This window comes from Octopus sinensis, linkage group LG24 (genome assembly GCF_006345805.1).
Source record: "Octopus sinensis linkage group LG24, ASM634580v1, whole genome shotgun sequence".
NCBI classification, from domain to species: Eukaryota; Metazoa; Mollusca; class Cephalopoda; order Octopoda; family Octopodidae; genus Octopus; species Octopus sinensis.
This window is the reverse complement of record NC_043020.1, coordinates 7,563,964-7,589,198: the sequence shown is the minus strand read 5'-3', so window position 1 is coordinate 7,589,198 and position 25,235 is coordinate 7,563,964. Positions and strand designations below refer to the sequence as shown.

Genomic DNA, 25,235 nt, shown 5'->3' with positions numbered 1-25,235 from the left:
CTATCTGTCTGTCATTATATTTATCTATCTATCTCTGTGTCTATATGTGTTTGTTTGTCTACCCATTTGTGTATGTGTCTATGTGTGTGTGTGTGTGTATATATATATATATATATAGATATATATATATATATACTTTATTTAAAGCAGCAGAAAATTCAACAAAACCTGTTACTCTGAGTTTCCCGTTGGCATTAATCAGACTTCTGAACGGTAACGTGAAACTCAGAGTAATAGGTTTTGTTGAATTTTCTGCTGCTTTAAATAAAGCATATTACTCTACCACTGGTATTTGAGTACTCTTTTTTCCACCTTGTTTCACATTTATGTGTTTACTCCGGTGTATATATATGTATATATATATATCTTTTGTTTCAGTCATTAGACTGTGGCCAAGCTGGGGCACTGCCTTGAAGAAGTTTTCATTGAATGAGTCAACCCCAGTACCTTTTTTTTAAAAGCCTGCTACTTATTTTATCAGTCTCTTTTGCCAAACAGTTATGTTACAGGGTTAAACACATCAACATCAATATACACACATACCCAATGTGTCACAGAGTGGGACTGAACCCAGAACCATGTAGTTTGGAAGCAGACTTACTACACAACCACACCTGTACCTACACATACAACACACACACACACACACGTGTGTGTGTGTGTGTGTGTGTATGTGCGCATATGTGCACAGGCATAGCTGTGTGGTTAAGAAGCTTCCTTCCAAACCATGTGGTCTTGGTTTCAATTCCTCTGCGCAGCACCTTCAGCAAGTGTCTTCTGCTATCGCTTTGGGTTGACCAAAAGCAAGTGAGTTGATTTGATAAGGAAACTGAAAAAAGACCATTGTATGCATGTATATATGTATGTTCGTATATGTGTGTGTTGTGTGTGTGTGTGCATGTGTTAGTGTGTGTGTGTGTGTGTGTGTGTGTAAGTTCATGCATGCATGTGTGTGTTCGTGTGTGTACCCTTGTCTATGGTTATCAATGAGCATTCTTATCATCATCATACAAGCATGATTTTGTTTCTAGTCTTCCATGAAAAACCTGTCTGGCCATGGGAAAATATCCCATTGTTTGGAAGCAGGTGAGTGTTGGCAACAGGAAGAGCACCGAACTGTAGCAAATCTGCCTCAGCAAATTCTGTCTGACCATGCAAGCTGGGAAAAGTGGACATTAAACAACAATGATAGATATTATCAATCTATACACATACACACATACATGTGCATGTGTATATGCGTCATATCTGCTGCTGTATTCTGATAAATTACAACCCTGATAAACTATAACTATTTAGGAAAACAGTATCAGTGTAAGATTTTCTGACTGACTTCTCAATTATATTATGCCAAGGAATCAATAAAAAGCATGTGTGTATATGAATCAGTAATATTCTAGGGGACATGTAATAAGAATGAAAAAAAACCCTACTTTACTAGGATATTTCCCTCATCAGTTACCAATCAGATAACTTCATGGTTTTGACACCTTAAGACAGGCCCACTATTTCTGGCAGTGTTAAACGTATTAAAGGATAATCTAACACTAGAACTTACACATTAAAAATGTGTGTGTGTGTGTACATGTATGTGTGTGTGCATAAAGGTATTGAAAACAATTATGTTCAAGTCTTTTTCTTATCAAAGTTTTTTTTTTTATATTTCCTTATTAGTTTTTTATGTTTGGTCTAGAACAATAAGCTTTCTAAATACATTATTCTAACTTTTCAAGACCTTCCCAATAACATTTTCAAAATCAATTGGTGCAACATGGCATGTAGTCTGTGCATTCTACAATAAGTCATAAAGGGTTTGGGAACAATTTTATAACTAATAAAATCATAAATGCAAGAACTTAAATCTCACACTGATTTTATCCTCTTCTCATATATATATATTACACACACACACACATACATACACACGATAGCATGACATAATGATATATATGATATATAAAGAGACACTATGTATACTAGTGTGAACATGCTATCTTAAAGATAGCAGATATAGCATTGACAATAGTTTCCATAAATAGTGATTTTCCATTTTTTGTTAAGATGGCAGGATTTTGTGGTTTTGAAGGAATTTGGCTGATTATTTCCAGCTTGAGCGGACTGATTCTGAAATCCTTCCAGGTAGGCTGTGATCTGAGCAAGTGTAGTTATTATTTCTATCAAGCTGTGCAGGTTGTTTATGGAAGACCAACAGTCGCCCATGCATACCAGCCTCCCCCTCTCCACACCACTGATATTATCCAAGGGAAAGGTAAAGGGGCCGATACAGCTTGGCACCAGTGATGTTGCAACTCATTTTTACAGCTGAGTGAACTGGAGCAATGTGAAATAAAGTGTCTTGCTCAAGAACCTAACACAGCCTGGTCCAAGAATCGAAGTCACTACCTCATAATTGCAAGCCTGACCACTGAGCCATCACCAGTACAGCATCCACAAAGTTTGATCCACTAGTGACCCACCCTCTTCTGTCATCCATTAGTGGGCTCTTGTCTTTGCTGATAGCGATTTTGTCACTCTCGGCATTAGCAAAATCTTTGACCATGTCTGGCAAGAGAATCTCTGACAAGGCGGTGAGCTGGCAGAAACGTTAGCAAAGCGGCGAGCAGGCAGAAACGTTAGCAAAGGCGGCAAGCTGGCAGAAACGTTAGCAAAGGCAGCAAGCTGGCAGAAACGTTAGCAAAGGTGGTGAGCTGGTAGAGACGTTAGCACGCCGGGTGTAATGCTTAGCAGTATTTCGTCTGCAATTAGCAGTATTTCGTCTGCAATTAGCAGTATTTCGTCTGCTGGGTGAAATGCTTAGCAGTATTTCGTCTGCCAAGGTCGACTTTACCTTTCATCCTTTCAGGGTCGATTAAATAAATACCAGTTACGCACTGGGGTCGATATAATCAACTTAATCCATTTGTCTGTCCTTGTGTGTCCCCTCCGTGTGTAGCCCGTTGTGGGTAGTAAAGAAATAAGAGAATCTTTGATAGAAACTGCCTGTCTAAGGGTTCTACCTATCTCTCGTGTCTGGAATTGCTAGCTTCCACATGGTTGTGAGTTCAGTCCCACAGTGTGATACCTTGGGCAAGTGTTTTCTACTACAGCCATTGACAAGCCAAAACTTTGCGAATAATTTTGATTGATGGAAACTGAAAGAGACCCCTTGTATATACATGTGTGTGTGTGTGTGAGGAAGGGTCTCCTCGTCTTGATGTCATATGATAATTGTGAAGATAAGTGTCAGTGTTGCACAAGCAGTGTCATTCATTTATGACATTCAACAAGAAAATGCTGGCCATGGGGCAATATTACTTTGCTTGGAAACGGGTGAGGGTTGATGACAGGAAGGGCATCAAGCTGAAGAAAATCTGCCTCAATAAACTTCATCTGACCCATGAAAGTATGATAAATGGGACGTTAAAGTGATGATGATGGTGATGATGATGATGACAGATTTACAACATATGAAAATATGGTAAAAATATCATGGGCCTCTTAAACCTCATCAGCCCTCTTGTATTTCTCGCTAATATATTTAGCATTCAAGGATGCAATATTTATCGAAGATAGTAACATATAGCTATCTCTCTATCATACTTAATGCAGATACATTGTGAAAAAAATTATATTTATTCCTTCAGAGATAATATCTCATATGGATGTGCTGTGCCTAAAAACACAAATACAAGATCTGATCAAAAAGTACCAGGAATGGGGCTATAAAAGTAAAACTACAACAGATACCAATTTGGCATTTAATCCCCTTCAAAATAGACCCCTTCTGAAGCCATACACCTTTTATCCAGCATTGTTTTTTGCCATTGTTGGAAGCATTCCTTGAACTCCTTTTCTAGGACAGCAAGAAGTTGTCTCATTCCATTCTGTTGGATTTATTCAATGTCTTGAAATCTTGTTGGGGGTCTTCCATTGTGAAGACTGAGCCTTGGTTTTGGTGTCATAACCATAAACCCATGATTCATCACTTGTTTTGACTGTCTTTAAAAGTTTTTGTCTTCCTCGATGCAATCAAGGAGATCCTGCACAGCTGGAACCTGATTTTCTTTTCCAGACGACCACACTCTACACACTTTACTTCCAAGCTCTGTTACAAACAACAGAATTGAGCACAAACACTACAACTTCGTGTGCATATGCAACAGAGTTCAAGGCCAATCTGTGCCAAGGGGCTTCACTGTGTATTTAACTCTGTTACCATAGTAATAGTCCCTATACTATTTTTCATCAGACCTCATATATCGGGAGCAGATGAAAATTGTTCAGCAGCTGTAGTGAAAGCATTAGATGTGCATTTCTCTCTTTTTGAGCTTCATCAGTAGTATTTACTTACTGTTGACTTCATGCTAAGACAAAATCCATCACTGGTGAAAGAAAACAGTGACTGATAAAAAAGATCAATGGTGTTGCGATGGATTTGAGATAGCATATGGTTGGCAGCTGGTAGATGCTACAGAGAAAATCCATCAAGGTGGAATTTGCCGTTTCACAATGTATTTGCATTAAGTGTGATACACAGATGGCTTTTTTAATCTAGTACGGCTTCTGTTACATGCAACAGATTTTTTAGTAAATGTAAATGCTTACAAAAACCATAAGGGTGGAGTGGGGGGGGTCATTTATGGAAGTGGCGGGGGTAGGAGCTACTACTTATCTCTTGTTTGATGATGTTAGAAAAGATAAGATAAATAATTCAATCCCCCACCACCACCACCATCAACCTCACAAGATATGATGGTCATTTAGTGCAGATAATATTCTCAGATAATCTGGAGCCTTGTGAGTGGATATGGCAGAGAGAAACTGAAAGAAGCCCACCATACACACACACACATCTGTATGTATGTATATATTTATGTGTGTGTCTTTGTGTCCATGTTTGTCCCCCCTCCCCCATCAATTGACAACTAATGTTGGTGTGTTTACATCCATGTAATTTAGCAGTTCAGCAAAAGTGACCGATAGAATAAGTACTAGGCTTACAAAGAATAATTTCTGGGATTGATTTCTTCAACTAAAAAAACCCTCTATGCTTATCCCTTCTTGCCAGTGAGAAGGCCAATCATATTGGCCTCCATACTGGGAAAGAAGGGATAACGTCCCTCTGTGATTCAACCACTAATGCAGTATCGCCTGATGAAATGAATCAATTATGATGATCAACCGGATGTCCAGGGGTGATATGGACTATAATGTACTAATCTCAAGGATACTGATTCATCATCGCCATCATCATCATCGTTTAACATCTGTTTTCCATGCAGGCATGGTTTGAACGGTTCAGCTGGGGTCTGGAAAGTCAGGAGGCTGCACCAGGCTCCAATCTGATCTGGCAGTGTTTCTACAGCTGGATGCCCTTCCTAATGCCAACCACTCCGAGAGTGTAGTGGGCACTTTTTACTTGCCACCAGCACCAGGGCCAGAGAGGGCTGGCATTGACCACATTTCGATGGTGCTTTTACATGCCACCAGCATGTAGTTACTATTATTATTATTATTATATATATATATATATATATACACACATATGTATGTATATATATATATATCACTGTATCAAACAAACTACCAGATGTTATACACTGTTGGTCGCAATTCACTTTCTCATAGCTTCCCAAATGATGCCATCCCAATTGTCAGTTGTAGAGTCAACCATTTACAGCTGAGTGGACGGAAGCAAAATTAAATGAAGTGTTTTGCTCAAGAATGTCAATGCACCACCACTCTGGGAATTGAAACCAAGATCTCACGATTATGAGTGTCACACCCCAACCCCTAGGCCACGCACCTTCATAAACACCCTGAGACCGAAGGTAAACACAGTGATCATCGAAATAAGCCCTAAGACCCTGGAGGGGAATGTTATTTGTAATTAACCATCATCATATTTGAAACAGATGAAGAGTAAGCACATCGTCCATCTGGTTTGTCATTTATCACACCAGAGCTAATCTAGAAACTAACCCCTTCTTAAGGGCCCCTTAAGGACATTAGAGACATAAACATTTTAACAACCACTCCTACGAATTGCAGACACAATCCTACCTTTTCGAAGAACTGTAATCGGAAGATGTAGAATTTTCTTGAGATATTTCGCTGTCACTGCCTTTGGCTTCGTATTTCTTCCTGTTTAGTGGAGTCAAGCGTAATGGGAATCTACAAATGAAACCATTAAACCATTTTTTTCCTGGCCATTTTCTTTTATTTATTTAAATTTGTTTTCTACTTTCTTCAGGACAGACATTAAACATGAAGGGTTGGATCTTGGCCTCACCAAAAGTAAGAAACGCAGAGTCAAACCTTGACTGAACTTTCAATCCAAAAACAACCATGTCAAGCACTGAGTGTGACGGTGACTAATCTTTTGGATCATGAAACACAAGCGCCAACCAATTTCCAGAGGAGTATTTGAATCGAAACATGTAACATCAGTTGTGATCATACATGAAATTAAAAAGTTTAAAACTACTTAAAATGTGTCTTGGGACAGTCATTACACCAATAATAATAATAACACACACACTGGTGTACTGACTCTCCCAAGACACAAGATTTGTTTCAACACGCAAATTCACATCAAGAATCTTGCAAACAAAATGCAAAAACAAACCAACTTATGATTTAATTAATTATCATGTAACGATAAGGTGCTAAGCCGGCAGAATTGTTAGTGTGTCAAACAAAATGCTTAGAGGTGTTCCTTTTGGTTCTTTATGATCTGGGTTCAAATCCCACCAAGGTTGACTGCATTATTCATCCTTTCAAGGCCAATAAAGTAAAGTGCCACTCAAGTGCAGGGGTTGGGGGTTGATAAAAAAAAGTACCACTCAGGTACAACTAAAGCCCTCTACTTAAAATTGCTGTCCTTTTGCCAAAATTCAAAAAAAAATTATCATGCAAGGATGATATTGGTTTCAAATTTTGGCACAGGGCCAGTAATTTCAGTGGGAGGGTGGGTGTAAGTCAATTACATCAACCCCAGTGCTTAACTGGTACTAATTTTATTAACCCAAAAGAATGGAAAACAAAGTCTACTTCAGCAGAATTTGAACCCAGGACGTAGAGACAAATAAAATACCATTAAGCGATTTATGCAGTTTATTCAAATAAAAACTGTCTTTAGTAGTTGTCTCACATTAAGGGTGGGTAACCACCCAGAATCTTAGGTCTGTATCACGTAAGGCTAGAGATGGGAGCGAGGACCTCCCTTGTAATATACTACACAGACACAAACTGTGCGTCGGTAGCCAACTGGAAAAGATTTTTGCCTGGGGCTAAATAACAGTAACATTATCCTTGTGTAGGACTGCCACATCATGTTGGCAAATAAACTTACTATTAAAAAAGAATCTTTGCAGAATTTCAAAAACTTAAAAATAACCAAAGACAGATCTAACTAGACAGTCTAAATGTAGGATAACCAAAGAGAGTAAAACTGAACAGGGGGAGGTCCTGTATTTTAATAACTAAAGCTCTTCAAGAAGCACTCTCTCCCTGATGACTCTCCACCCACCCACCCATATAACCCCAAAGCAACCAGACTAACATTCCTCAGCAAAGACCTGGATGTGAATAGCACATAAAAAGCACCATCCGATCATGGCCATTGTCAACCTCGCCTGGCACGTAAAAAGCACCCACTACACTCATGGAGTGGTTGGTGTTAGGAAGGGCATCCAGATGTAGAAACTCTGCCAGATCAGACTAGGTCTGGTGCAGCCTTCTGGCTTCCCAGACCCCAGTTGAACCGTCCAACCCATGCTAGCATGGAAAGAGGACACTAAACGATGATGATGATGATGATGATTACAGTTCTTCAAACTACAGACTTTGTTTTCTGCAGAGATGAAGGTTTTTTTGCTTCTTTTTAAACAATATTTGCATCTAAACTATCCTTTAATCAGTTTGATCAAGGTTGCACATTCATGTCGTATTCTTGCAAGTAGACATGGTACCTGACTGCATTTCTAACTTCAGCAGAACCATTACTTTCGAAATGGCATCCAAAATTAATGGCCTACACAGATATTGCAGAATTTAAAGACAGATTTTAGTGAATGTTCCCAAACAGAAAGACAAGTTCTGTCTTGCTCCAAGACAGTTAGTTACCCTAAAGACTAACATTTGACAACTGATGCTGGTGTGTTTATGTCCCCGTAACTTAGCAGTTTGGAAAAAGAGGCCAACAGAATAAGTACTAGGCTTACAAAGAATAAATCCTGGGGATTGATTTCTTTAACTAAAACCCTTTTAGGTGGTGCTCCAACATGGCCACAGTCAAATGACTGAGACAAGTAGAAGAACAAAAGACCATAAGAATAAATCTGACCAGATAACTTAGACATAAGACAGCCATAGATTTAAATGTGGGGAGCATTTTAAAAAGTCACCCTGTAAGGGTCCAGTTGTAATACTCCGAGGGACTTACACTGTTTGATATAAATCAGTCCTTTATTTGTTTTTAAATAAAAGTCTAAGTTACATTTGTTAAAGAAGGTGGTAACTAGGTTTGATTAGTCTCATCATCGGGTAGCCATAGAGGGTGGTGGGGTCTGAAAGGGGTGGAGTATTTTAATTAGTAATATTGAGAGACAAAGGTGTGACTGTGTGATTAAGGAGCTTGTTGCCTAACGATGTGGTCTTGGCACTAGCGTAGCTTGGGTGGGGGGAGTCCGCCCTGGGCAGCACTTTTAAAGGGACAGTCCTTTTGGCTCTGCTGTAGACAATATGTCTTTTTGTGTGGTCCAGGGGTGGCAAACGGCGGAAGGGGGCACCCCGGGCAGCACACACTCTAGCTATGCTAGTGGGTCTTAGGTTCAGTCCCACTGTACAGTACTTTGCTCTGGGCCCACCAAAGCCTTGTGAATAGATTTGGTAGACAAAAACTGAAAGAATCCCTATATGAATGTATGTGTGTGTGTGTGTGTGTGCACGTGCGTTTGTGTGTATGTGTACCCTTGTCTTGATATCATGAGATGGTTGTAAATCATCGTCATGCAAAGGGAAGAGGGGTTGTTCATTTCCAGTCTTCCATGAAAACATGTCTAGCCATAGGAAACAGGTGAGGGTTAGTGACAGGAAAAGCATCCAGTGCTTTTATCCTTTTATCCAATGATAAAAAAATCTGTCTCAAACAGATTCATCTAACCCATGCAGGCATGGAAAAGTGGATGTTGAAGGACAATGGTGTAAATTTATAATATTTATGTTTTTAATGAAGTAGAAAGTATATTTGTTTAAAAGTAGGAGTCTTTTGTAAATATATTCGACCCTATCACATGAAATGTCAAAATATCTGAGATGAATTGTTGCTAATAAGATTAAAATTTTTCAGATTAGCAACCTCTAGATAAGAGATTAACCATTTAGCATTCAGATTACTCTGTCAAATACGATATTTTTTTATTCACATGGTTTTGAATTAGTCATACATTATCTCATAGCTTCAAGATTTTCATGATGCGACTGCTTATTTCTAGAACGGTATTGGGTAAGTGTGAGAGACCAGATCTGGCTGAACTGAACACAGGGCAAGAAGAATATTAGGCCAGGTATGGCTGGCTTTTATGCTAAAGGGTTCAATTATGGAGAACCCTTTTTCATCGGCACATTGAATGATTAGTCATATATGTTGGTTGAGTGGTTAAGAAATTCGTTTTCCAGTCATGTGGATCTAGGTTCAGTCCCACTGTGTGTCACCTTGAGCAAGTGTCTTCTACTATAACCCTAGACTAACCAAAGCCTTGTGAGTGGATTTGGTAGACAGATACTGAGATAAGCCTCTCTGTGCAACTCATTTGTTCATCAGCAAATACCTCGAGCTGGACAAGACAAGTCGTTTTGGTAGTGGATTAGTGTGTGGTACTGAGGAGCAGAAATGCCCAAGAAATTTTAATATCTGTCACTTTCCTGTATTTCTTTTACTTCTGTCACTTTCTTTTACGACTTATTTTGTTTTGACTAGCTTTGAGGTATGCTGTATTTTTAAGCACAATATATCTTAAAGGGTGGAAGTGCAATGACCCTGTGGTTAGGGTAGCGGACTCGCGGTCAGAGGATTGCGGTTTCGATTCTGAGACCGGGCATTGTATGTGTTTATTGAGTGAAAACACCTAAAGCTCCCCGAGGCTCCAGCAGGGGGTGGTGGCGACCCCTGTTGTACTCTTTTACCCCTCAGCAGAACCTTTACTTTCAAAATGACATACACTGATTAATGGCCAACATGGATATTGTAGAATTTAAAGACAGATTTTAGCGAACATTTCCAAATGGGAACATGGGTTCTAAATGGACTTTATGTAATGCAAACAGACTGTTGGCCAAGTATTGTAGAAGGGCAAGATGATGTAAATATTTTAGTGCACCTGATGAAATGGCAATTCACAGAGCGCGGCCTAATGGTTAAGGTGTTGAGTTCAAAATCATGAAGTTGTGGATTCAATTCTTGGACTGTGTAGTGTATTGAGACCTTGGGCAAGACACATGGTTTTATGTTGTTCTAGTCTCCTCAGCTAAAAGCAGTACCAGACCAACTAAATGGCTGGTACCACCCTCTATTCCTCTCTCTCTCTCTCCCTCCAGCTGTTGAATCCTTGATGTTTTACTGGAGCAAGGGTGGGAGAGTCAAGAGGGTGTCTAGGTTTGCTCATCAATATACAGGTACCTGATGCAATTAGAAAAAAACATGGTACAAGTGACTAAGTCATACTCCCTTGTGGGTGGTGACTAAACTACATTGTGAAATGTATGACCCTTAAACTGTGAAATGTAAGAACTTTTATCTGGGTACTGTGAAATGTAAGTAGATGACACTTTTATGGACATTATTAAATATAAGATGATCCTTCTATGGACATCATGAAATGTAAGTAGATGGCTCTAAAACAGACATCGTGAAATGTAAGATGACCCTTATATGGATACTGTGAAATAAAAGATAACCTGTATATGGATACTGTGAAATGTAAGACAATTACTCTTATATGAACAACCTGAAATATAAACAGATGACTCTCATATGGACATCATGAAATGTAAGATGACGCTTCTATGGACATTGTGAAATGTAAGCAGATGACCTTGATAAAGACATTGTGAAATGCAAGAAAACAACCCTTATATGAACATTGTGAAAGGTAAGTTGATCCTTATACCGACACAGTGAAATGTAAAAAGTGGACATTTAAATACAGTGGAGGTGGGGGAGACCTTTATTTACGACAGGATGGTGGAATGTAGCAAAGTCATATAATTTGTTTAGATACAGTAAAATATATAAAAGGGGCTCTTTAGTATTTTACAGGCATGGGTAACATCTATAGAGCAGCAGCCCTTACAAGACATTGCTTATTATCAATCGGGCAATTTCAAATAAAGAATAATTTTTAAAATACCATATTTAGATCACAGTACATAATATATAACCCAAAGTAAGTTTATCACCGAAGGGCCTTAAGATTGGGTTACAAAATTTTAGTAAGAAGTAATAATGATTGTATTACCGTGACATTTTGTGTGTTTGCCACATGTGGATTGATTGTCAGAGGGTACCCATGCCTGGTTGTGTAGGTACCACGAGATGTAATTAGATGACCCTTATGTCAACACAGCAAAAAATAACAAGGGAGGGTTGGTTTTTTTTTAAATAGTGAAAGGAGAATTTAGACAGTAAACATTTGAAGACTTGGAATATATAGAGACCATACATACATGTATGGAGACAGTAAAATGTTTGTAGAGAACCAGGGTCTTGTGGAACATCATGAAATGCAAATAAAGGAGACTAAATGGACATGAGAAGAAACAAATAAGATGAAGGCAATATGAAACAGGAAGTAATTTAGCCGTTTTTGTTACCAGATTTCTGCTGAAATACACTACCTTTGTTCCAATTGATTTTGAAAATAATAAAGAATTTCATAAAGCAACTGTCATAATGAAGCTGGCGTTTGTAACAAGAATTAACATGCAACTTTAATGGAAGATTCTAATTTAGATCACTTTAACCCTTTTGTTACCATATATGTTTCAATTCATTTTGAAGATAATGAAGAACTTAGCAAAGCAATGGTCATTATTAAGCTGGTGTTTAGAAAGTAAATTAACATGAAATTCTAATGGAAAATTGTAATTTGGATCACTTTAACCCTTTTGTTACCATATATGTTTCAATTCATTTTGAAGATAATGAAGAACTTAGCAAAGCAATGGTCATTATTAAGCTGGTGTTTGGAAAGTAAATTAACATGAAATTCTAATGGAAAATTCTAGTTGGGATCACTTTAACCCTTTTGTTACCATATATCTGTTGAAATACACTGCCTTTGACTCAATGAATTTCGAAAATAATGAAGAATTTCGTAAAATAATTTTGTTATTAATTTGGTGTTTGGATCATAATAAACATGATATTTTGAAGGAAGGTTTTAATTAAGATAATTTTAATGTTTTGTTACCATACTGGCATTGAAAGCTACACCATTTAGCATTGAAAGCTACACCAATGCTAGAATGGGACAACACTGCATAGTGCCAAAGATCCCAGCTATGCCATTGCACTTCAGGACCAGTTACTGCAACAGCCTGGGTTTCAAGGGCCCACAGCTTTTTAATGTTCTCCCAAAGAGCCTGAGGAACCTGCACAAAGTAGATGTAGGTGTTTTTAAATCAAAGCTGGACCTCTTCCTGTCAAGAGTCCCAGATGATCCTACATCAAGGCAAGAGGTGCAAATGAGGGTAGCTATATCAAATCCATTCTTCACCAAGTGCCACATATTGGAGGAGGCTCTCAGTAATAACAGTGTAGCAAAATGACGGTACATCAGCATGGCCACAGCTCTGAGCTGAAACTACAGAGAAAAATAAAAATATTTCTGTTATTTGCTTCAATTAATTTTGGAAAATAAGGGATTTAGTAAAATAATTTTGCCATCAGCATTTTATGTTAACTTATGTTCCAATCACCAGTTGGTGTTTGAAACATAAATTAAAATGAAATTTTGATGGGAAAATTTTTAATCAAAATCATTTTAACCCCTCGCAGACAGATTTAGTACTGACAATCCATGGTGTGTATCTGGTATTAGGCCATTCAGTAACTACATAATTTTCCATATAAGGAATTTTACAGTATTTACAAATTCTTTACAGTGTATTTACAAATAGGGTGGTCTATTTGAAAACACGGTGCCACACAGAGCAAGGCATCACACTGCTCATGCACACACTGTTTCGATGCAGTCAGAACCTCTTCTCACCTGCAAGGGGTTAAACAAGAAATTTTTGTCAGTCTCAGGCAGGTTGGTATGAAAAGGGTTAATTACTTGAGTAGATGCTTAGAGATGTATGAAGCAAATATTTAAAGGGACACAGTAGCAATGTGAAGAGAAGACAGTAAAAAGGACAGTATGGAATTCAAAGAGAAGATACTTACTTAAGAGGCCCCATCCTCATGTAAGGGCCATAGGGACCGGGTTTGAACTTCTCTCGGTGTGAAGCAGCGACATACATGGTACCGTTAGTGACTTTGTCTGTGTGATCCACACGGTCACCATCCAAAGTGTACAACCTGGAATGGAGAATAACAGAGGAGAATAACAAAAAGGGGATTCTTTTTATTTTTTTCGTTTTTTACTTGTTTCAGTCATTTGACTGTGGCCATGCTGGAGCACCGCCTTTAGTCGAGCAAATCGACCCCAGGACTTATTCTTTGTAAGCCTAGTACTTAGCAGTTCAGCAAAAGAGACCGATAGAATAAGTTACAGGGACGTAAACACACCACAGTTTCCTACCAACTTGGATCTCCTGACACTGCTTCACCCATATCATTATCCATATGCAGTACATACCTGTACGGAGGCAATCATCTCTCTTGCATGCTCCATCTGATTCCTCTTAAACCAAGTTTATTTTTCAAACAGAAACTGAAAAAAGGTCTGTTGTGTGTGTGTGTGTGTGTGTGTGTGAGCCTTTGTCTTGACATCACATGATGATTGCAACTGAGCATCGCCATCATACAAATGATGCTGTTCATTTCCAGTCTTGCACGAAAAACATGTTTGGCCAAGAGGGAAACCGGTGAGGATTGATGACAGGAAGGGCATTCAGCCACAGAAAATCTGTCTCAATAAATTTTTGTCTGACCCATGTAAGCATAGAAAAGTGGACATTAAATGATGGCGGTGAGGATGATGATGATAATCATATATACACATTTGTATGTATGTATGTATGCATAAATATATTTGAAGATTGCAGGTTCAAATGAGAAAGGGGAACTTACCGTTCTGGAAAGCCACCCTGGGGTAAATCAACTTTGATGCCAACTGAATGCATGACTGTATCCATGGACGTCTGTTCTGTTTGGTTTAGAACAATAATGGATGGTGGTAGAAAGAACTGGCCATTAGGAAACACTCTGGTAACAAGAAACAAGAAATGAAGAATTAACATTTTGGGAGACAGAACACTACAAATGTTGAAGAATCTAGCTTGAAGAATCACACTGAAGAATCTAGCTTGAAGAATCACATTGAAGAATCTAGCTTGAAGAATCACATTGAAGAATCTAACTTGAAGAATCACATTGAAGAATCTACATTGAAGAATCGCATTAAAGAATCTAGCTTGAAGAAACACATTGAAGAATCTAGGTTGAAGAATCAGATCAAATGGGGCTGGTTTTTATTACAGAGAAGACCTATCAAGGCAAGTGAAATTGTAGTGGTGACCGATGCCAGTGTCACTTAACTGGCACCTGTGCCAGAGGCACATAAACAGCATCCTTTGAATTTAGGGCCTCACGGAGGCAGCAAGAAGTGATTAAGACTCTTAGCAATGTACCATGCGTGAGAAGACCAGTCAAACCAAGTGATTTTGTAGTTGTGGTTGATGCCGGTGGCACATAAAAATCACCCGTCAAACTTTGGGCCTCTCAGAGGCAGTGAGAAGTGACTGAGACCTTTGGCAATATGTCACACTTAAGAAGCCCCGTCAAGCCAAGTGAGATCGTAGTCGTGACTGATGCAGGTGTTTTTACAACTGGCACCTATGCCGGTGGCACATAAAAAACACCCATTGCACTCTTGGAGTGGTTGGCATTAGGAAGGGCATCAAGCTGTAGAAACCATGCCAAATCAGATTGGAGCCTGGTGCAGCTCTCCAGGTTACCAGTTTCAGTCCAACCGTCCAACCCATGCCAGCATGGAAAATGGACGTTAAATTATCATGAAGAGGAGGAAGAACAATGAAAATGGTGAATATAAAGGTTGATTAATTACCAAATGTTAAGTGTAGTAATTTAGGTGATGGACAAAAGTTCAATCTTTCAGTGAGTCAGACACTATGCTGGTATAAACCCTTAGCATTTAAACTGGCCACATCTGGTCGAAATATTTATTTTATTTAATTCAATTTTACAGAAAAGAAAAGACAAAGACAGGCATAGGAACAACAAGTAGATGTATTAGTCTGATGCTTGGGAAGAATGGAAAAGTTTTCGACGTTTCGAGCCTATGCTCTTAGACAGAAAGGATTGAGAGGAAAAATAATGGAGAGAGAAAGAAAAAAACAAAGAGAAAAAAAATGTGTAGGGATTGACGGTTTAACATGATGAAAATTCATTGACTGCTTTCCCCTAAAACTGCTGGCCTTGTGCTAAAATCTGAAACCACTGAAGGCGATGAGTGGACAGAATTGTTGTTGATTTTTGCCTTTCCTTCTTTTGGGGTTGATAAAATAAATATCAGTGGAGCCCTGGGGCTGGGGGCAATTGACTTCCTTCTCTTAAATTTGTTGGTCTTAAGCCAAATTTAGAAAAAAAAAATTTGGGGTTTTTATTGACAAGTACATGATGACGGCTGATAATAACAGCCAACATGGAAACACTAGTCTGAATGCACCAGTGTATTATCATGCTTTCACATCTGTTTTCCCATGCTAGCATGGGTCAGATGAGTGTTTCTCAACCATTTCTTCTCTCTGGATCCCTTTGATTCCTATTTTACTCAGGTGGACCCTCACAGCCAGTCCATGATTAACAAAATCCTATTATATTTTTTATAATTAAATATTATTAGGAATTGTATAAAAATAATTGTTAAAATTTTTTGTGCATTGTAAAAGTATGACCGATTTTATTGCATATAAATTTTAACAGCAAAATTTTATACGGAGCCCCAAGGGTCACGTTGACCCTGGTTAAGAAATACTGAGGTAGGTGAATATATTACTGAGGCAGTGTTTTGTAGCTGGATCCCCTTCCTGTTGCTAACCCTTATCTGTTTTTCAAGTAAAGGATCTCTTTTTTTCCACATATCTTCCAAGACAGCTGAGTATTTTTTTCAACTCTCCAACCATTCTATTAATCCCCTGTCTTAACAACAACAACAACAACAATCCTTTCTACTATAGGAACAAGGCCTGAAATTTGTGGGGAAGGGGATAGTTGATCACTTAACTTCTACTTAGTTTATCGACCCCGAAAGGATGAAAGACAAAGTCGACCTCGGCGGAATTTGAACTGAGAACATGAAGACAGACAAAATACTGCTAAGCATTTTGCCCAGTATGCTAACAATTCTGCCAGCTCACTGCCTTAATAATAATAATAATAATAATAATAATAAGAAATAATAATAAGAATAAGAAAGAATAGAGAGAAGAAGAAGAAGAGAAGAAGAAGAAGAAGGAGAAGAAGAAGAGAAGGTGAAGAAGGTGAAGAAGAAGAAGAAGAAGAAGAAGGAAGAAGATGAAGAAGAAGAAAGGATAAGAAGAGAAGAAGAAGGTGAAGAAGGTGAAGAAGGTGAAGAAGAAGAAGAAGGAGAAGAAGGTGAAGAAGAAGAAGGAGAAGAAGAAGAAGAAGAAGGTGAAGAAGGTGAAGAAGGTGAAGAAGGTGAAGAAGAAGAAGAAGGAGAAGAAGAAGAAGAAGAAGAAGAAGAAGAAGAAGGTGAAGAAGAAGAAGAAGAAGAAGAAGAAGAAGAAGAAGGTGAAGAAGAAGGAGAAGAAGAAGAAGGTGAAGAAGAAGGTGAAGAAGAAGGTGAAGAAGAAGAAGAAGAAGGTGAAGAAGAAGAAGAAGAAGAAGAAGAAGAGAAGGTGAAGAAGAAGGTGAAGAAGAAGGTGAAGAAGAAGAAGGTGAAGAAGAAGGTGAAGAAGAAGAAGGTGAAGAAGAAGGTGAAGAAGAAGGTGAAAAGAAGAAGGTGAAGAAGAAGGTGAAGAAGAAGAAGGTGAAGAAGAAGGTGAAGAAGAAGAAGAAGAAGAAGAAGAAGAAGAAGAAGAAGAAGAAGAAGAAGAAGAAGAAGAAGAAGAAGAATCCTTTCTACTATAGGCACCAGGCTTGACATTTGGGGTGGGGATGGAGGATAGTTGATTACATCAACTTGAGTACTTAACTGGCACTTGATCTTATTAACTCTGAAAGAATGAAAGGGGTAAAGTCCACCTTAGCAGAATTTAAATTCAGAATGTAAAGAGACGCATAATACTGGTAAGTATTTTGTCCTGCATGGTTCTGATTCTGCCAGCTCCCCACCTTAACCCTAATAATAATGGTTTCAAATTTTAGCACAAGGCCAGCATTTGCTGAGGAGTTGGGTAAGTCGATTGCATTGACCCCAGTGCTCAACTGGTACTTATTTTATCGACCCCGAAATGATGAAAGGTAAAGACAACCCCAGCAAAATTTGAACTCAGAACACTAAGAAGGATGAAATCCCTCTAAGCATTTTGCCCAGCATGCTAACAATTCTGCCAGCTCACCGCCTTATTAATAATGATAATAATAATAATGATAATAATAATAATAATAATGATAATAATAATAATAATAATAATAATAATGATAATAATGATTTCAAATTTTAGGGACTAAGTTATAATGATCTCAGTGTTCAACTGGTACTTATTTTATTGACCCCAAAAGGATGAAAGGCAAAGTTGACCTCAGCAGAATTTGAACTCAGAACACCAAGAAGGACGAGATACCTCTAAGCATTTTGCCCAGCATGCTAACAATTCTGCCAGCTCACTACCTTAAATAATAATAATAATAATAATAATAATAATAATAATAATGATTTCAAATTTTTGGCACAAGGTCAGCAGTTTTGGGGGAAGGAGTAAGTTATATCAGTCTCAGTGCCCAACTGGTTCTTATTTTATCGACCCCAAAAGGATGAAAAGCAAAGTTGACCTCAGCAGAATTTGAACTCAGACCATAAAGACGGATGAAATGTAACAAAGCATTTTGCCCGGTGTGCTAACGATTCTGCCAGATCACTACCTTAATAATACTGATAACAATAATAATCCTTTCTACTATAGGACACAAGGCCTGAAATTTTGGGAGAAGGGACTAATTGATTACATTGACCCTAGGGTTCCACTGGTACTCAATTTATTGATCCCCAAAAGGATGAAAGGCAAAGTCGACCGCAGCAGAATTTGAACTCAGAACGTAAAGATGGATGAAATGCTGCTAAGCATTAGGCCTGGCATGCTAATGATTCTGCCAGCTTGCCACCTTAGCAATAATAATAATAATAATAATAATAATAATTGCAGTACCAGGCAGTGGCTCTCATGGCTTCTGATCTTAACTGATTGGAAGTGTTATCATGTACATTGTTTTGTTTTGGTATAAAAGATGGACAATGGCAAATATTCTGCTCAATGCCACAGATTTGCTTGTCAGTTGTTTGACCTTAACCAGTTGACCATGTCCCTTAGTATCTGACGATATATGCATCTCTGATCACGAGCAGAAGTAGTAGGGGAGCATCATAGCCATGTGTTGAGAGGGATTCTTTGGGGTTTGAATAATTCACCTCCGGAAAAAAGTGTTTCGTTCAACATCCTTAAACGACCCTTCTTCAGGGACCTTTTGAGCGGGATGGGCTACTCGACCAGAAGAAAATTCTAACTGGGCCCCACCTGCAAGGTCATGTGCTGCTTATCTTGATATGGGATCACCATGTCGCGCACATATGGTTGTGATGCATGTGCCTGGTGTACCCTTATCAGACGGGTAGTCATGATGGGTATATTGGGCTTCGTATATTTTACCCCAGTGTCACTTTGATGGCATGCACTGCTCTCTCACTCAATGATAATAATAATAATAATAATAATAATAATGAGAAAAGACAACAGTTGAATATTCCCAAAGTTACTTACACAATTTTCTTGCTTTGGATATTAATTTTTTTCACTTTTCCTGAAACACGAAACTGACTGTGGGTCACTGGTTTTATCTATTTTTGGGGTGAGAAAAGAAAATATATATAAACATATGTAACAGACATACAAATACATGCACCTTGTGTGTGTGTGTGTGTGTGTGTGTGTGTTGTACAGAAAAACTGTCTCCAAAAATCAAATGTATGCTTATAGATGTACAAGCATTAAGGTCGATACAGTTTGGCACCAGTGACGTCGCAACTCATTTCTACAGCTGAGTGAACTGGAGCAATGTGAAATAAAGTGCCTTGCTCATGAACACAACACGCAGCCCGTCCGGGATTCGAGCTCACAACCTCACGATCGTAAGCTTGACGCTCTAACCACTGAGCCATGCGCCTTCACATATATATATATATATATCTATCACTCATTGAGCCAAGTGAAATCATAGCTGTGGTCGATGCCAGCGTCATGTAACTGGCACCTGTGCTGGTGGCACATAAAAGCACCCATGGCATAAAGAGCACCTTTTACACTCTTGGAGTGGTTGGTGTTAGGAAGGGTATCCAGCTGTAAGGACCATGCCAAAGCAGACTGGAATCTGGTGCAGCTCTCCAGCGTACCAGTTCCAGTCTAACCTCCTAACCTATGCCAACATAGAAAGTGGACATTAAATGATGATGATATATGTGTGTGTGTATGTATGTATATATATATATATATATATATATAAAATAATAATAATAATAATAATAATAATAATATGAGGGAATATTATTCCAAATTTACAGGGAAAAACTCAATTTAGAAATACTAAATCAAATTTCACAAAATATAATATATATTTATATATAAATTAGAAAAAAACCACCTTTTATCAATTCAACAATGAAAAAATTAATTTATACCATATGGAAAAAAAATTACATCTTATAGAAAAATTAAATATAAGATAAAAACATATAGCAATGATTAAGTAATGTGCAAAATAAGAAATAAAACGTACATATTTGGTAGAATGACTATACCTATTTGTATGGACTTAAAGATTGGTCACTATTTAGTATATAATTTAGTTACTGTGGTTTTACTATTAATACCAATACAGATGTACATAAATTTAAGTGTTTCTTGTAGTTTAATCCTACCTATATTTAGATTGAATGAATGTGGTTATAAAGATTTCACTTTTATTATATTATGGAAGACTGTAGGGAATAAAATGTATGACTTAAATGTTTGGTTGCTGTTTAGTTACATATTTAGGAGTTAGTTATTGATCTACTTATTGAATTTATTTACCAATACTATTGTACATAGGTAAATGTGTTTGAAAGTTGTTTCTTTGGTATGTTTGTTCCCAAACAACACTTATTTCAGTGCTGTTGATACAGCTGGATTGAATGGTTACTGCCCAGGTGTCGAAACCATAATGATATCTGTGGGGCAGCTGATGATGGGAGATATGTTGGACTGCTGGTATGGCTATTTTTGTATATGTGGAATAGTGTTATAACACATCCTTTTGATATATAATATATATATATATATATAAAATAATAATAATAATAATAATAATAATAATATGAGGGAATATTATTCCAAATTTACAGGAAAAACTCAATTTAGAAATACTAAATCAAATTTCACAAAATATAATATATATTTATATATAAATTAGAAAAAAAACCACCTTTTATCAATTCAACAATGAAAAATTAATTTATACCATATGGAAAAAAATTACATCTTATAGAAAAATTAATATAAGATAAAAACATATAGCAATGATTAAGTAATGTGCAAAATAAGAAATAAAACGTACATATTTGGTAGAATGACTATCCTATTTGTATGGACTTAAAGATTGGTCACTATTTAGTATATAATTTAGTTACTGTGGTTTTACTATTAATACCAATACAGATGTACATAAATTTAAGTGTTTCTTGTAGTTTAATCCTACCTATATTTAGATTGAATGAATGTGGTTATAAAGATTTCACTTTTATTATATTATGGAAGACTGTAGGGAATAAAATGTATGACTTAAATGTTTGGTTGCTGTTTAGTTACATATTTAGGAGTTAGTTATTGATCTACTTATTGAATTTATTTACCAATACTATTGTACATAGGGTAAATGTGTTTGAAAGTTGTTTCTTTGGTATGTTTGTTCCCAAACAACACTTATTTCAGTGCTGTTGATACAGCTGGATTGAATGGTTACTGCCCAGGTGTCGAAACCATAATGATATCTGTGGGGCAGCTGATGATGGGAGATATGTTGGACTGCTGGTATGGCTATTTTTGTATATGTGGAATAGTGTTATAACACATCCTTTTGATATATATATATATATATATATATAATAAATGAAAGAATGGAGTTGAACGATGATTTAACAAAATTCCTTTATTCTCGACATATGTTTCGAAGGCTGCATATTCCTAATTTCGAAGGAATAAGGGGTGCATTATGCCGCCTTCTCATCAGGAAAAACAAGGAACTTATGTCAGCATCAAGATGAACAAAAACTTTTAGATGACTGCCCACTCGGAGTCCATAGCCCACACGGAGTCCACATGGAGTCATTATCGCTATGGACTCCGTGTGGGCAGTCATTTAAGAGTTTTTGTTCATCTTGATGCTGACATAAGTTCCTTGTTTTTCCTGATGAGAAGGCGGCATAATGCACCCCTTATTCCTTCAAAATTAGGAATATGCAGCCTTCGAAACATATGTCGAGAATAAAGGAATTTTGTTAAATCGTCGTTCAACTCCATTCTTTCATTTATTTGTATTAAAAAAAACGCACAAATTTCCATGTGAAAGCACGTGATCTCTGCCCTTGGCATGTAGCTTCAACCATGTTTTTCTGACGTGAATTTGCTACCCAGGTATCGGTTAACTGAATTATCCATACTAAGATAATTCATTCAACTACTCAAATATATATATATACATGTGTGTGTGTGTGTGCTGTACCAGCACTTGACACTCGGTGTTGGTATGTTTATGTCCCCTAGAAGTTTGCAGTTGAGCAAAAACAATCAACAGAATAAGTACCTAGCTTAAAAAACAAAAGGAATAAAGTACTGGGGTCAGTTCATTCAACTAAGAATTCAAAGTGGTGTGGTGCCCCAGCATGGCCACAGTCTAATGACTAACACTAGTAAACGATAAAAAGTAACAGATGTGTACAATGACAAGTGAATGTTGGTGTGTGCATGTGCGTATATGCATGTGTATGAGTGTACTTATGTAGATGTGTGTATGAGCGGTCATGTATGACTATGTCTGTATGCGAGTGTGTGGGGGTGGGGTGGGGTGAATAGCTATGTGTGAAAATATGTGTATGAGCACACATGCATTACTCTGTGTGTGTGTGTGTGTGTGTGATGTGTGTGTGTGTGATGTGTGTGTGTGTGTGTGTGATGTGTGTGTGTGATGTGTGTGTGTGTGTGTGTGTGTGTGTGATGTGTGTGTGTGTGTGTGTGTGATGTGTGTGTGTGTGTGCCCAGTTGTGATGTCATCCTCGCAGGAAGTCAGTCTTCCCAGACAGCCTAGCTTCGGCCACAGAGGTCAAACTTTGGACACAACCTAATTACAGGTAATTTTACAGGTGAGTCAACGTTTGTGTGTGTGAAAGGGTGGTTTTAAATAGGTAGGTGTTGGGACTACACTATGTATGTATCTATGAATGGTGGTGGTGGTGGCAGTGGTCATCATGACTTTTAGCCCTAGGCTATCTGTGATGGCGCACACCTGTGATCAAAAGTGTTTTCAAACTGTGATCATCCTGTCTTATTTTTGTCAACCGTAGTGTATCTAGGACTGTATTATCCAAAGTGACCTTCCTTTTAATGTGATGATAAAGTAAACTTTGAGGTAGATTTGGGTCTTTTTCTAGCACATTGAGTGACCACATAGAAGCTTCTTTTTGGTTTTTCTCTGGAGGTGGGCAGGGTGGATTGTAATGGTGATGGAGGGGCAAGAATTGGTGGTGTTAATGGTAGATGAAAGTTAAGATGGTATAGGCAGTGGTATTGGTTCTGTAGATGTTGTCATTGGTGGTGGTAGATCAATGCTGCAGTGATGTAGGCAGTGGTGAGGTGGTAGTGGTGGTGATAGTGTGTTTGTGGGTGGTAGTGGTGGTGGTGATAGATGCCATTGGTGGTGGTGGTGATAGTTGCCATTGGTGGCGGTGGCGAGAGTGGTGTTGGTGGTAGTGTTGATATTTGTTGTTAGTGGAGGTGAGGGCGGTAGTGAAGGTGGTAGTAGTGGTGATAATGGTTGTGGTGATAGTTGCCGTTGGTGGTGGATGAATGTTGGAGTGGTGCAGATAGTAGTGTTGATGGTGGTGGGGTGGCAGTGGCGGAGGTGGTTGCTAGTAGTGGTAAACGAGTATTGGGAAGGTATAGGTGATAGTGGAACTAGTTACTGTTGGGAAGGTATAGGTGATAGTGGAACTAGCGCTGGTGAATGGTGGCGGTTGTTGTGATTGTTACTGTCAGTGGTGGTAGTGGTGGTGGTGGTGGTGGTGGCGACTGAGGTAGTTGTTGATAGTAGTATAGGTAGTGGCGGTCGGGTGGTGTTAACGATGTAAGTTATTTACAGAGTTACATAATTAAAAGACAGACATAATTAACCACCAACCAATTTCAGTCTATTTGTGTCTTTAGGTGTTGTTGCTCTCGTATGACTATTGTTGTGGTGGCTGTTGTTGTATATCTCGGCTTTAAAATTGGCACGCTGCGACCCTGTGCATTGTAAGAGGCTACTAAAAAAGGGGGTGGCCAAAGGAAAGGCATCCGGTCGTAAATCACTGGCTAAAGAAACCTGCCAACTTTTGGTCAGTAGAGGGTGGGGGTGGGGGGGGGGGCAGACGTTAAAACGATGATGATGATGATGATGATGGTAGTGGTGATGATGATGAAAATAATGATGTTATGTTGTTGACGATGATGATGATGATGTTGATGTTGGTTATATTGCTATTGTCGATGATGATGATAATGTTGATGATAATAATAATGTGGTTGTTGTCGCTGCTGCTCTTGTTATTGTTGTTGTAGTTGTGGCTAGTGGTTTGTACCCTCTCCCCCTACACACACACACACACACAAACTCACATCCTCTCCAAATCAGACCACCACCACCACCAATACCCCTTGAGCAAACCTCTTACCGAAGAGGTTCCAGCTATGACCATCTTGTCAATTTGACTTCAGCCATTTTGTATCAGAGATTGCATTATTTACTGCGTCCTTCCTATGATTCTAACTTAAGTTAGCTGTTATTTCTAGCAGATTGAGTGATCCCATAGATAGTTCCTTGCTGGCTCATTTCAGCTGTTATTGGTTTTGTTGTTGTTGTTACTGCTGTTAACATGATTGTTGATATCATCATCATTATTACTATTATTATTATCATCATATAAGACAGTGAGTTGACAGAATCATTAGAACGCTGGATGAAATGTTTAGCAGAATTTTACCTGTTGTGAGTTCAAATTCTATCAAGGTTGACTTTGCCTTTCATCCTTTCGGGGTCGATGAAATATGTATCATTGAAATACTGGGGGTCATGAAACCAACTAGTCCCCTCCCCACAAATTTCAGGACAGACACAAACAAAAACACACACAGATATCCACACACACACACACACACACACAATGGGCTGCTTTCACTTTCTGTCTGCCAAATGTCACTCACTGCCAATACAGTTTCACACCAGTGACATTGCAACTCATCTCTACAGTTGAACGAACTGGAGCGACATGGAATAAAGTATCTTGCTCAAGAACATAACACACAGCCTGGTCCAGGAATCAAACTCACTACCTCATGATTGCACCTTTACACACACACACACACATATAGACATACATAAGGCGGCGACCTGGCAGAAATAAACTGACATGATAAGGTGGCAAGCTGGCAGAAACGATAGCGTGCTGGGTGAAATGCTTAGCAGCATTTTGGTCTGCCATTACATTCTCAGTTCAAATTCTGCCAAGGTCGACTTTGCCTTT

General features: G+C 38.3%; 1 protein-coding gene across 4 annotated transcripts in view; it reads right to left on the bottom strand.

The window, feature by feature from the left end:
• The window catches only part of LOC115223948 (doublecortin domain-containing protein 2-like), a 145,463-nt gene that overhangs the window by 27,283 nt on the left and 92,945 nt on the right, over positions 1-25,235 (bottom strand). For 3 of the 4 annotated variants that reach the window (XM_029794693.2, XM_036512947.1, XM_036512946.1), the window contains 4 exons: positions 19,189-19,265; positions 14,300-14,434; positions 13,451-13,585; positions 6,064-6,174 (listed from right to left, as the gene is read on the bottom strand). In XM_029794693.2, the coding sequence (XP_029650553.1) occupies positions 6,064-6,174; positions 13,451-13,585; positions 14,300-14,434; positions 19,189-19,265 (458 nt within the window). The remainder of the gene's footprint in view (positions 1-6,063; positions 6,175-13,450; positions 13,586-14,299; positions 14,435-19,188; positions 19,266-25,235) is intronic. The other variant, XM_036512945.1, reaches the window with a different exon arrangement.